The sequence below is a fragment of the Mytilus edulis genome, chromosome 11, assembly GCF_963676685.1.
Source record: "Mytilus edulis chromosome 11, xbMytEdul2.2, whole genome shotgun sequence".
NCBI lineage: Eukaryota > Metazoa > Mollusca > Bivalvia > Mytilida > Mytilidae > Mytilus > Mytilus edulis.
In genome coordinates, this window is record NC_092354.1 from 15250350 (window position 1) to 15263195 (window position 12846).

Consider the following 12846-nt stretch of genomic DNA (forward strand, 5'->3'; position numbering starts at 1 on the left):
TTTCTCGATGATGCGTACTTTCATAGATAACGAAGGATCATGGTCCGGTTGATTAAAGTGGTTATAAAGAACCCTGAATTGCGGATCTTTATTATCAGACCGGTGTTGATTCATCCTTTTACGTAAAGTTTGTCGAGTTTCACCAACATAAAGTAGTCCACACAAAGTACATTCGATTCCATACACTACATTGTCCGTGGAACAGTCCAGAGGTTCGAAAGATTTAGTATAATACGTTTTTCCTGTTAAGTTACTGGTGAAATCAGGAGTCGTGATTAACATATCACATGTCTTACACGTGCTCCTTTTTCCTTTTTTGTGTTTACAAGAAGAAATGATAGGTGTTGATTCACTTGTAGCAGGTGTATTCAAACAGTCGAAAATATTAACGGAACATGGCTTTAATTTATGAAAAGTATCTGAATTTTTAAAGTAGTAATTACCTTCTGGCTGAACGTACGTCAAATCAGGGGTATCCCGGAGGATATTCCGTGGAACACACAAATCAAATGCTACAGTGTTCCGTGTAGCAAAAGGGGACCTTGGTAACCCGGGCGACGTCCCAGCCGGTTTGTTCTTAGTATTATTTGTATTCATCATGCATAAAGCTACCAACGTAAATTTTTTCAAAAAGGACGTTTTTTTTATATTATCTAACTCTTAATAAGTGAACCAATACATTTAATTTGGTATAGGAATTCATGACTGTGTTAAGTGTTTTGATGACAACCAGAAATGAACAGTGCTAAAATATAAACATTTGATTATTTTGTCAACCCTCACCCTTCTCTTATGGTATGATTTCAGATGAACCATACAAAACTCCACAAGTTATTGTCTGTAAACAAGAAAAGTCTTACTTGGGCTCCTTTTGGGCATCTTATTCCTAAACTGTTGGGATGATCACCAATAAAATCAAAACCAACCTACCTTTTGTGGTATTGAACCTTCTTAATAAATTTCATAGAGATTCATTCACTCAAACTAAATACATTTGTATATTGACCGTAAACCAAATATGTCTAAGGATGACGACGACCATGATGACGACAACATCATATCATTATACATGTTAAAAGAATAAATAATTTGCAGCCGTATACAACAAATCAAATTGTATAATATTTGACATACCGTTTCCAAATCTGTCCATATCTTTTTTAAGTCTTTTATATATAATATTCCATCCGTCGAATGTGAAACTAAGAAGTTCTTGTAATGCTTAATTCGTTCTATATTGGCACCATCACTGATATCATTTGGCAGTGGCAACTGGTCGAATCCGTTAGGCACAGGAGCGCAAACAACTGGTGGAATATTCCGCAGAAGACACACCATTAATGTCAGATCTAGGACATTTGATACAACAGGCGGAGATCCTGAAAACGGATAGTTTAATAAATTGCTAAAAACAAAAACAACAACCTAACTCTTCTTTGCATCCATATAGTGAAATCTATGTTATGACACCATAAAGCATAACGATATTAGATTGCTATCGGATATTCTAATTGTAATAATAGTATACTCTTAATTTAATTATGATATATAAAACATTTTTTAGTAGTAGTTTGATATTTCATTGAATCAAGTTGTTGAATGCAAAGAATTTTCATAGGGAAGATACTTTAATTGCAGTGTCTATCATGTTTGTCAAATGATAATATGGGGACGAAGTCCCCAATTACGGTAGAAGAAAAGATCGGGACAATTTCCCGAAATTTTTATTCTACTTTTGAACTCAAAATCGTTAACTTTTTTTCAGACTTTTTAAAATGCCTGCATCTGCGCAGAAATCAACTTCCTTTTCCAGGTCTTGTTAACATGATACTTAGAACTAAATTTATATTCCTCAGTTTAGTAAAATATAAAGAGGAACTCAATACCAATTCATTTTTAATAATTGATTGATATTATAAAAATAACGTTACCTGATGACAGTGTTTCTTTGTTTACATTGAATATGACGTCATAACTTGAATAACGTTACAAACTAAAATCCCTTACAACAGAACCAACATTTAAAACGTTATGGTACTTCCGTTTCTTCATTTAACGTGTTTGAATTAAAAAAAGAATAATTCATACAGTCTTCGTCCTCCTTCACAGGTAATGCCTGCCTCATATTAACAAACAAGTTATCAGAGAAAAATTGACACCACTTATTTGTGCCCGTTCCGAAAGAACTGGAAAGTAGAACATATTCATTGATATTTAACCCCAGTAGTTCTGACTGATAGGTTCAAATTTCAAAACATTTAAAATATATGGTAAGTTTGCCTTCAATTGAAAGCGGAAGGACTGATGATCATTGCAAAACAATTTTTGACTTATAATTTTGATTAACAAAAACATTGTATGAATATAGAAGGGTCAATAAGCATGATAATTAAGGCCCTTGTTTGGCCCAAATATTACTTCAAAGTACTAGAACTATAAGGAACATTTTTGGCCCCACTCCCAAATTTCATTTACTTTGTCATGTTGTAACTCTATACCATATACCTTCTGAAAACAATTGCATTTTGGGTCTAACTCGTTTATTCTGTTGCCTATAAAATAACAAATAATTTATAAAAAATTTGCAATTAACTTTCGAGCTTCTCTTTAATAATATTAAGAGGTTCACCGTCTAACTGGCTGAAATAACTTTCTAGATCATTAAGAAATATAGAAAAAAGAAACGGTGATAAATTGTCCCCCTGCCTTACACCAGTAAGACAAGGGAAAAAATTCAGACTGGTCTCCATTATACTGAAAGCAAGATTTAATATCATGGTACATATTAAAGATAACCTTAAAACATTTCCATTTAATCTCACAATTTTGTAATTTTGTCCAAAGCCCCGATCGCCAGACAGTGTCAAACGCCTTCCGAAAGTCGACGAAAGTACAATAAAGCTTCTTGCCAAACGAAAATATAACTCAATTAAAGTATGCAATACAAAAATGTTGAGGTTCTTGTCACTGTGACTGGTTTATCTAATCTTATTGACATATATGGCTTGGTCTTTGATTATCATGACAATAATCATTATATATATGTCAAAATAATTGAAAACAAGAATGTGTCTTTAGTACATGGATTTCCAAATCGCAAGACTAACAAAGGCAAGGGGATCCTGAATTGTGAGAGATTTAGGTGTCAAACCTCCTCCCCCTATACCCCTAGCCAAAGTAGAAAAACAAACACACAACAATACGCACAGTAAAACTCAGTTCAAAAGAAGTCTGAGTCTGATGACAGATTAAACTACCTTGACCAAAACTTTAAGCTGAAACCGGACAGAAGGACTATCGGCCGAACAGACAAACGGATGCACAGACCGGCCAGAAAACATAATGCCCATAAATGGGTCATAACAACAAAAACTGATCACATTTTTAAAATTACACTTTATTTTTACACATGATTATAATATTATTCAAAACATAACCTAAAAAAGGCAACATACATGTAGGATGCTTCATGTACAGACTTCATGCACTTGTTTCTGTGCATGGGAAGGTCTACTATCCACATATATATATATATATATATATACATATACGTATACGTATGAATGGATATTCTACCTTTTGCTGTTTCTGTTCTCTAACCACTAAATTTTATGCTCATTACCAACAAAGACATATCCAATTGGAATATAGGTAGTTTCATTTCAAAATAAATATCATGTTTCGCGCCAATTATGTAAATTTAAGCAGATTAATCTTTTAAATTCGGTATACTTTCTCCCCCCCCCCTTTTTTTTCCTACCAAAAATCATGGATCCGACCCTTATACCAGAGAAAGAAGATTGCCCTATTCAAACACCAGATTTGAATTAATCATTAGCAGAAACATGTACAGATTTTGTAATACTGCATTTCTATCTAAAATTTCATAGTTTGAAAAAAGAAATGTCCTCAAAGTTGTAGTTGACTCCCTTACAATATGTTGTTGATTGCTTTTCAGATTTTTTTACAAGTTTAACTAGATATACTTACGGAAATAATATTAGGAATATACGCTACATTTATAAACAAAAAATAAAGTTCTTATAGGCATTAGAATGTATAAACTAAACTTTGTCAGATGATTAGGTCCAATTTAGACGGCAAATTTCAGATTTTTATTGCTCCCCATGCTATGAAAAATATAAAATAAACTATCGCAACAACCTTGCATCAAAAAGATTTTTTATTTGAAGTTTGATATGTATGAGCTTGTCAAAATGTTAAAATTTCGGTTTGGTGCAAGCATGGTGTGGTGTTCAAAATTTAGAAAAAAAACTCCAAATTTCTGTATTTTTGCTTATTTTCCCAATTATGACGCTATTTGCACCTACCATTGTGACGTCATTGGTCCTTTTTTTGCTAGATAAAAAACTTTTTTTTTAATCATTGACTCATATTCTAATAATTTATGGCGAAAAATCTGCTCTGTTAGAATTTTTATTATCTTGTAAATCTGGGGCCGTTTTAGGCCCCTACTCCTTTAAAAGTCATCATAGTTATACTTAAATGTGTCACATCTCGTCTAAGGTACTAGGTTTTCAAAAAATAACTAGAGGCTCTAAAGAGCCTGTGTCGCTCACCTTGGTCTTTGTGAATGTTAAACAAAGGATGCAGATGGATTCATGACAAAATAGTGTTTTGGTGATGTTGATGTGATTGTACATCTTACTTTACTGAACATTCTTGCTGCTTACAATTATTTCTATCTATAATGAACTTGGCCAAGTAGTTTCAGTGGAAAATGTAAGTAAAAATTTACAAATTTTATGAAAATTGTTAAAAATTGACTATAAAGGACAATAACTCCTAAGGGGGTCAATTGACCATTTTGGTCAAATTGACTTATGTTTAGGTCTAACTTTGCTGAACATTATTGCTGTTTACAGTTTATCTCTATCTATAATAATATCAAGATAATAACCAAAAACAGCAAAATTTCCATAAAATTACCAATTCAGGGACAGCAACCCAACAACGGGTTATCTGATTCATCTGAAAATTTTAGGGCAGATATATCTTGATCTGATAAACAATTAAACCCTGTCAGATTTTCTCTAAATGCTTTGGTTTTTGAGTTATAAGCCAAAAAACTGCATTTTACCCCTATGTTTATTTTTAGCCATGGCGGCAATCTTGGTTGGTTGGACGGGTGACGCCACACATTTTTTAAACGAGATACCCCAATGCTGATTGTGGCCAAGTTTGGTTCAATTTGACCCAGTAGTTTCAGAGGAGAAGATTTTTGTAAAAGTTAACGACGACTGACGACGGACGACGGACGCCAAGTTATGAGAAAAGCTCACTTGGCCTTTTAGGCCAGGTGAGCTAAAAATAAATGTCACGTTTTACAATTTTCCATGGCAACAAACCATGTAAAAAAAATTATATGATGTAAAATTTCTTAATTTTCTTGTTTTTATCAAAGTATATATAAGATTGTAAAGTATGAGCGGATGCAATATACAACTTTATATACTTCATTTTCTGAATTTTGTTCACATGATTCAATATTTCCAATTAAAAAATATACTTGCATTAATAGAATAAAACATTGATTTCACAGCGGTAAAACTGATTAGTAAAGACGTGGTCATTACACAATCTATTTATGAGAAGCACTCAGAAACACGTTGTCTCTTCCGAGTGACTATGTTCAGCAAATATCTGTTGAGATGTGAAATAAGATGCAATATATATACACTATACATTTCTTATAAAATATTGTTTAATAAATGCATTTACAGCTGCTTGTAAATGTTAACATATTCAAAGTATATATATAACTTTATAAGTATTCGAATACAGTACATGTATCTCATAGAACACATTCTTGCATAACGTGTCTTATCACTAATAGTGAACCACTGAGTTTCTTATAGACCCACAGCCATCATAAAGCAGCAACATCTTCTCGTGATAACATTTGAAATTGTCTCTTGCTTAATACAACTGCAGCATTGCATGAAATTGAAACAAGCAGTTTATATTGGGGACACTCATTTGTTCTCTGTTTGTGCCCTTTTGCAGGTGTGGATCTTTGAATTCAATGCAGCATTGAAGTCACTGTATTTAACATTAAATTTGTTGATTATGTATATGTGAAAAATGAAAGTAGAATCTATTATATGAACGTACAATCATACTCAAGTGTTATAACATAATTGCACGTATGAAAGGCTACTTCCTATGTCTTATCAATTGGTCTTTGTATCCTGCTCGTACAATTGATTCTGTGATTAGCCTTTACTTAATATAATTTATAAATATATTGCTCTTAATCCCTTTGTCACAACTAGGAAGAAGAGTTTAAACAAATGTAAAAATGTCATAAAAAAGAAAAACATAAAGTCTAGATATACGTATATATATGTATAACATGATTGTTTCAATAACTATTCTTCATTTTAAAAGTGTTGATATATTTGGTATAATTATTTCAACGTTATAATTAGCTTCTCTCAAATTATTTTGTTGTTTCATGGCTGCGCACTTTGTTTCCACAATGGAAAGAAAGATGATGAACTGCACAAAGTCTGTACTCCCCATCGTTTTCATGAAAACAGTGCATATTATAACGTAGTTGTAACGTCATCAGATAAAAAATCCTATATTTTTTATTTATATTTCTTGATTCTATGTATTTCAAACAATATGTTCAAATTTGAAATAGACGGAAAATGTTTATTTTCAAGGGCCAAAACCAGGCATTCATGCCTCTACATGTGAAGGAGGGTCGTTTTGCCTGTTTGACAGATCTGGAGTACTTGTTTTGGTACATACTAAATATCGACAAGTACTCTCTTCAATGGAATAAAAGGTATGTTGATGTTTTCAGTACAAGACACCATAATATGTTGCAATGAAATGAAGTGAATGTCACTTTATTTGAAATGAAAAAAAATATATGTTATTGCTTTTAAATTGAGGATTTTCACAATATTGTAAAAAGCAATGGTGCTTTTCTATATTATCATATGTATGGTTCCAGAAAATCATTAGAAAACAAAATTTAGAAGTTGTTCCCATTTCAATGAAAATTTATCATATCTTTACCGATATCAAAAATGGTTGGATGTACAATTCTGTTTATGGGAAATGTCGCTCATTAATTGTAACAATTACGTATTTCAGCCTTTTTCTTGTCATTTAAAATGCATTCAATGAAGATTTGACCTGTAATTTCAGTGTATGCATTTTACCTTACTAAAATTAAAGAATTTAATGTATATTTGGACTAGTTTATTATTGAAAGAAAGCTCTTGGTAAAACATTAGATGATTTTTAAAGTTTCAGTGGTTTTCTAGAAGTAGTATTTTATAGTTAAGGCAATCGGTGCAAATTGACAAATAAGAATTCCAAAACCTTACTCATTATTCTTGAACTAGTATAATTATATTTGTTTAGGGGCCAGCTTAAGGACGCCTCCGGTTGCGAGAATTTCTCGCTACATTGAAGACCTGTTCGTGACCTTCTGCTGTTGTTTTTTTTCTATTGTCGGATTGTTGTGTCTTTGACACATTCCCCATTTCCATTCTCAATTTTATTTGTATTTAAATGCAATTTTGAACCATTTAAGCAAGTTGTCAAGCTTAGTGATACACGCAGTACTCTTCATGATCCATGTTATTCATAGAAGTATGGTTTATACCATACGTGTCCCTTTTCGTATGAAATTTAAAAAGTTTTGCCTATTTCTTTTATCTGAATCTAGAACTCTTTTATGCACGTCTGGTGTATCATGTTATGAGCCTTAAACTATTATATTGTACAGTTCAAGACACTATAAAATGTTACTTTGACATGCAATGGCTGAAAACTCTTGTGACTGCAATGAGTACATCATATAAACATACCTGTTGGAGGGTATAATGTATTCCACTGCTGTGGATGAAGAATACGTCTACCCCTTGGTGGATTATGAAGATTAGATAATATTGCCTTGTTGGTTGGGAGGTTTAAATCAGCTGACAAGTTAGGGTGTTTTCCATCAAAAAATCTCTTAAGAGAGGGAGTAACTACCCGGTAATGTAGATACACAATCCGCAGAAAGTTTTCCTCTTCAGGCAATGTCATAATGATCTCCACAAAGTTTCATTAATTACTCAAAACACACATTCATCCTACAGCACCTTGTCTGAATCTAAATAAAAGAAAGAAGATTGCTCTAAATAAAACAATACAAATAAGGAATGTTTAAAAATGATAATAAAAAATATATATTAATAAATATATAATAACCTCAATGAATGCAATGTTAAGATAACATGTGAAGACAACAAGTATTTAAAAACGTAGGTTTTCCTGTCGACACATATTGTGTTACTTCGAAATAATTATTTTTCCTTTGCTGTTAGTTATCACAGTGTATGCCTGGTTGGTTGGGAGTTTAAAATCAGCTGACAAGTTAAGGTGTTTTCCATAAAAAAAAACTCTTAAGAGAGGGAGTAACTACCCGGATGGTTATATTAAATAAATTCCGTTCATTTAATGATGCTACTTATGCGATGAATAGTACCAACAGTTACTTAATTTGAACTAATCAATTATACAATGTAAGCTGTAATAACTTTTTTTTTCTTAATTATTTTAGAACAGTTTTAAGCGAACACTCAACAGAAGTTACGACAAAATGAATGAACTTTATTTTTTCTATTTTAGACGGTGACATTACTTTAGAACCGTTTATGGTGTTTATAAATCTGTTGATTGCATTGGGCTTAATCTATGTTTTACCATGAACATACACATATTGACACTAGATATGTAACACTCAGAAACGTGTCCTTCCCCCCAAACGTGTCCGATTCCCCCAAACATGTCTATTTGAAAACTGCGCCAAAGCGTGTCATTTGTATAAATGCCCAAACGTTTCCATTTCTCAACTAACCCCCAAACGTGTCCAATACCCAAAACGTGTCCATATCAAGCGTTATTTGGTTATTGCTATTTCATTAACGTATACTAATTTCTACCATTTCATTAAAAATATAAATAAGGAACGTAAGTACTTTTTTAAACCAGTAGAATTAAACTGGCAGTGGGCTAAAGTGGGGGCATGATTTCGGCTATATTGTGTGTAAATTATAAGCAAACATGTTTAGTTAAACTGTACAGTTAACGGGTCAAAGTGTCCCTTTCTCTGCGCATTAAAACTTAAATGTTCTCTCTAATTATTCATGAAATACTGGCAACTGGACAATTCGCAATTAACAGTCTAAAGAAAATTTATTCAGTAGAACTGAAAAAAACATTAAAACTAGAATGTTTTCTCTAAATATGAAATACTTGCAACTGGACAATACGCAACCAACAGTCTAAAGTTTATCTTAACAATATAGAACATTGAAAATCATTAAAACATGTATGTTCAAATGTAAAAAAAAAAATCATGTAGCCTATGTTCTCTCTAAATAGAAGAAATTTTGAATTACACACAAACTATTGACAAAAGTGAAAAAAATACTGTTAAAAGCCCGCCACGCAATATTCGGATAAATATAAAAGTCATCATCGGAGTTTATGAGTACAAAATAATTAACAAAGTTAACGATTAATTCAACTCCAGAACTATGTGTATATTTGCTATAAACGAATATGAAATACTTGCAACTGGACAATAAAAAACTGCAGTCAAAGTTACATAATAATAACAGATTAATTTTGCAATTATTATAATCATTAAAAACCTATATCGAACTAACTTAATCTAATAAATGACAACTTCATCATGTCTGTCTTCCGTCATAGAATTGCCCGTAAACGTTATCAGCAATTTTATTTAAGAGATACATGTAAAAGCGCTAAAAGACATGTAACGTTTTGGCGTTAAGTATTGGACAAGTTTTGGCGAATAACAATTATCGGACACGTTTAGGGGTTATGAAATCGGACACGTTTGGGAAATATTGTACATTTCGGACACGTTTAGGGAGAAAAGACACGTTTGAGAGAATCGGACACGTTTGGGGGGGAAGGACACGTTTGGGAGTGTTACAGATATACCGCTCCCTGGTATTACTGGTAAATTATTTAGTTGTTGTCTCTTTGACACATTTTCCATTTACATGCTCAATGGAAACTGATTTCAATCGAAGTAACACATACCAAATATTTTGTTTATCGAGCCCGGAAATTAAGATACGAACTTATCTATCCTTTAAACAAAGTTTTTATAACGGATTATCAATCCAAAACTGTAATAAACATCTTTGAATATGTTTTATTGGTATGAATTTATTTTGTTATCGACAATTCAAAACCGCTCTTCGTGTAATTGTTATACACATTATACATTCTAATATAGGAATTCCAAAATCTCATAGAAAATGCAATTGTTTTACCAATACGTAAATTGCTCTTGTCGATCAAGGTTTTTACATAAAGTAAAGGTTTTACCAAAACACACTCTTTTTTCAAAATGTATGCAAAAAAGGGGACAAGATTATCGATTATATAAAGTTTGGAACACTGATATTATTTATAATGAACAAATTCTGATGAAAATAGAACATAGAGTTTATAGTATTGCTATCATGGTAGATATCCACAAATACGAATTGGTAATAATTGCAAAATTCTCAAATTGGTCACTCTCACAACAAACTGCTCAGAGTCTGAAACTAGAGGCTCTTAAGAGCCTGTGTCGCTCACCTTGGTCATTGTGCATATTAAACAAAGGACACAGATAAATAAATTACTAAATTCTGTTTTGGTGATGGTGATATGTTTTTATATCTTATTTTACTGAACATTCTTGCTGCTTATAATTATCTCTATCAATAATGAACTCGGCCCAGTAGTTACAGTGGAAAACATTTCGTAAAAATTTACAAAAATTTACAAAATTTATGAAAATTGTTTGATATTGACTATAAAGGGCAATAAATCCTTAATGGGTCAATTGACCATTTTGATCATGTGGACTTATTTGTAGGTCTTACTTTGCTGTAAATTATTGCTGTTTACAATTTATCTCTATCTATAATAATCTTCAAGATAATAATCAAAAGCTGCCAAATTTTCTTAAAATTACCAATTCAGGGTTGCCTGATATTGGTCTGAAAATTTCAGGGCAGATAGATCTTTACATAATGAACAATTTTATCATCTATGATTTGCTCTAAATGCTTTGGTTTCAGAAAAAAGAGCCAAAAACTGCATTTTACCCTATGTACTATTTTTAGCCATGTCGACCATCTTGATTTGTGGGCAGGGTCATCGGACACATTTTTTAAACAAGAACCACTGATGATGATTGTGGACAAGTCTGGTTAAATTTGTTTTTATAGTTTCAGAGAAGAAGATTTTTGTAAAAGATAACAAAAAATTACGAAAAATTGTTAAAAATTTACTAAAAGGGGTCAACTGATCATTTTGGTTATTCTGATTTTTTTGTAGATCTTACTTTGCTGAACATAATTGCTATTTATAGTTTATCTCTATCTAGTATAATATGCAAGATAATAACCAAAAACGGCATAATTTCCTTAAAATTACCAATTCAGGGTCAGCAACCCAACAACGGGTTGTCCGATTCATCTGAAAATATCAGGACAGATAGATCTTAACCTGATAAACAACGAAGAGTACTTAACTGTACTTTCCATACCCGTTGAGACTTTGTTCTCACCTTTATTTTATAGTCTGGTTCATTGCTGTCGAATTTAAATAATTTTGTCAACAGGTAAGAAAAAAACTGAAACTCTTGGTTTAATAGCTTACTTGTGAGAAGCATCAGGGAAATCATGATAGGAACAACAAGCCCGGGAATATCGAATCAATTGGGAGTTATATACTCCGTATCCAGGCGCTGCTAGAATGTAGCTACATGGAATTATTAAGTTTACAATTTGGAAGCTGGAATCATCTATTGTCGTAAAGATTTCAGCCGAAATTTATTGTCAATTTCTAGATACATGTCAAAATATGAGGCAGACATAACTGTATTTAAAATTAATAGCAATAAACCACCAAACTACCAAACAATCTGGCCTTCTATAAGATTTTCATAGAGTTATTTAAAAGTTTGAAGTTGGCTACCTGAACTTTAGATACAACTGAAAATTCAAGCTGTTTTTCTTATTGATGAAATCCTTAAATCTACAAGTTACAAATAATTACCCCGAATTTGTAAGATCAATATATAAGTAATAAGATGAGTTGATTCAGACCAGTCGAGATTACGTTTAAAGGTTAATAAAAAGTTAAAACAAAAACTAGACAGGTCGAGAATTAATCAAGACTGGCTCAAGAAATGTCATGACTGAGTTGAGACTTGTGGGGCGATTGTCTAGACCATTTTAGACTAATCCAAGATTATCAAGTACTCAATCGGAATTATTAAGTCGAGACCAAGGTTGGGTACAGTTTAGTACTGTCAAGATAATAGTTAAGCAAAAATCAAGCAAAATGTGTGAGAAATACTGTCTGTTCAAGTTCATGACAGCTTGTAGTGTTTGATTATCCAAATGGAGTTGTCCTTTTATACTAGTATCTCATATGTTACTACTAGTCCAGTTTGAGCTTAAATTTAGTGGTATGGTGTTTCAACTCAAGCATATTTTATTTGCGTACGCTAGATTAGCAATTAAGTAATTTAAAGCAAAATTCAATATGATAGGCTATGTTCTGATTCATATGATATGTAATTCATCAATGTGAGCCATTTTACAAATGAAACCGATTATCTTATTTGACTAGGTTTGTCAGCTTTGCTATCAATGGTCAATGGCACTCAAGCTTCCTCCATAAATAAAAATTGGCCGCCATGATATAACCTAAAAAGGATGCTTAAAATTGGTGTTAAAAAAACAAAATTTAATCAAAATAAAATTCAACGTGTAGAAA

At 32.1% G+C, this 12846-nt stretch overlaps 1 protein-coding gene across 1 annotated transcript in view; it reads right to left on the minus strand.

Moving 5' to 3' along the window:
• Window positions 1–12846, minus strand: part of LOC139495210 (uncharacterized) — a 40035-nt gene that overhangs the window by 19895 nt on the left and 7294 nt on the right. Inside the window, exons 2-3 of the mRNA XM_071283427.1 lie at window positions 7854–8140; window positions 1135–1379 (exon numbers count right to left, since the gene is read on the minus strand). Coding sequence (XP_071139528.1) covers window positions 1135–1379; window positions 7854–8073 — 465 coding nt within the window. The 5' untranslated portion in view covers window positions 8074–8140. The remainder of the gene's footprint in view (window positions 1–1134; window positions 1380–7853; window positions 8141–12846) is intronic.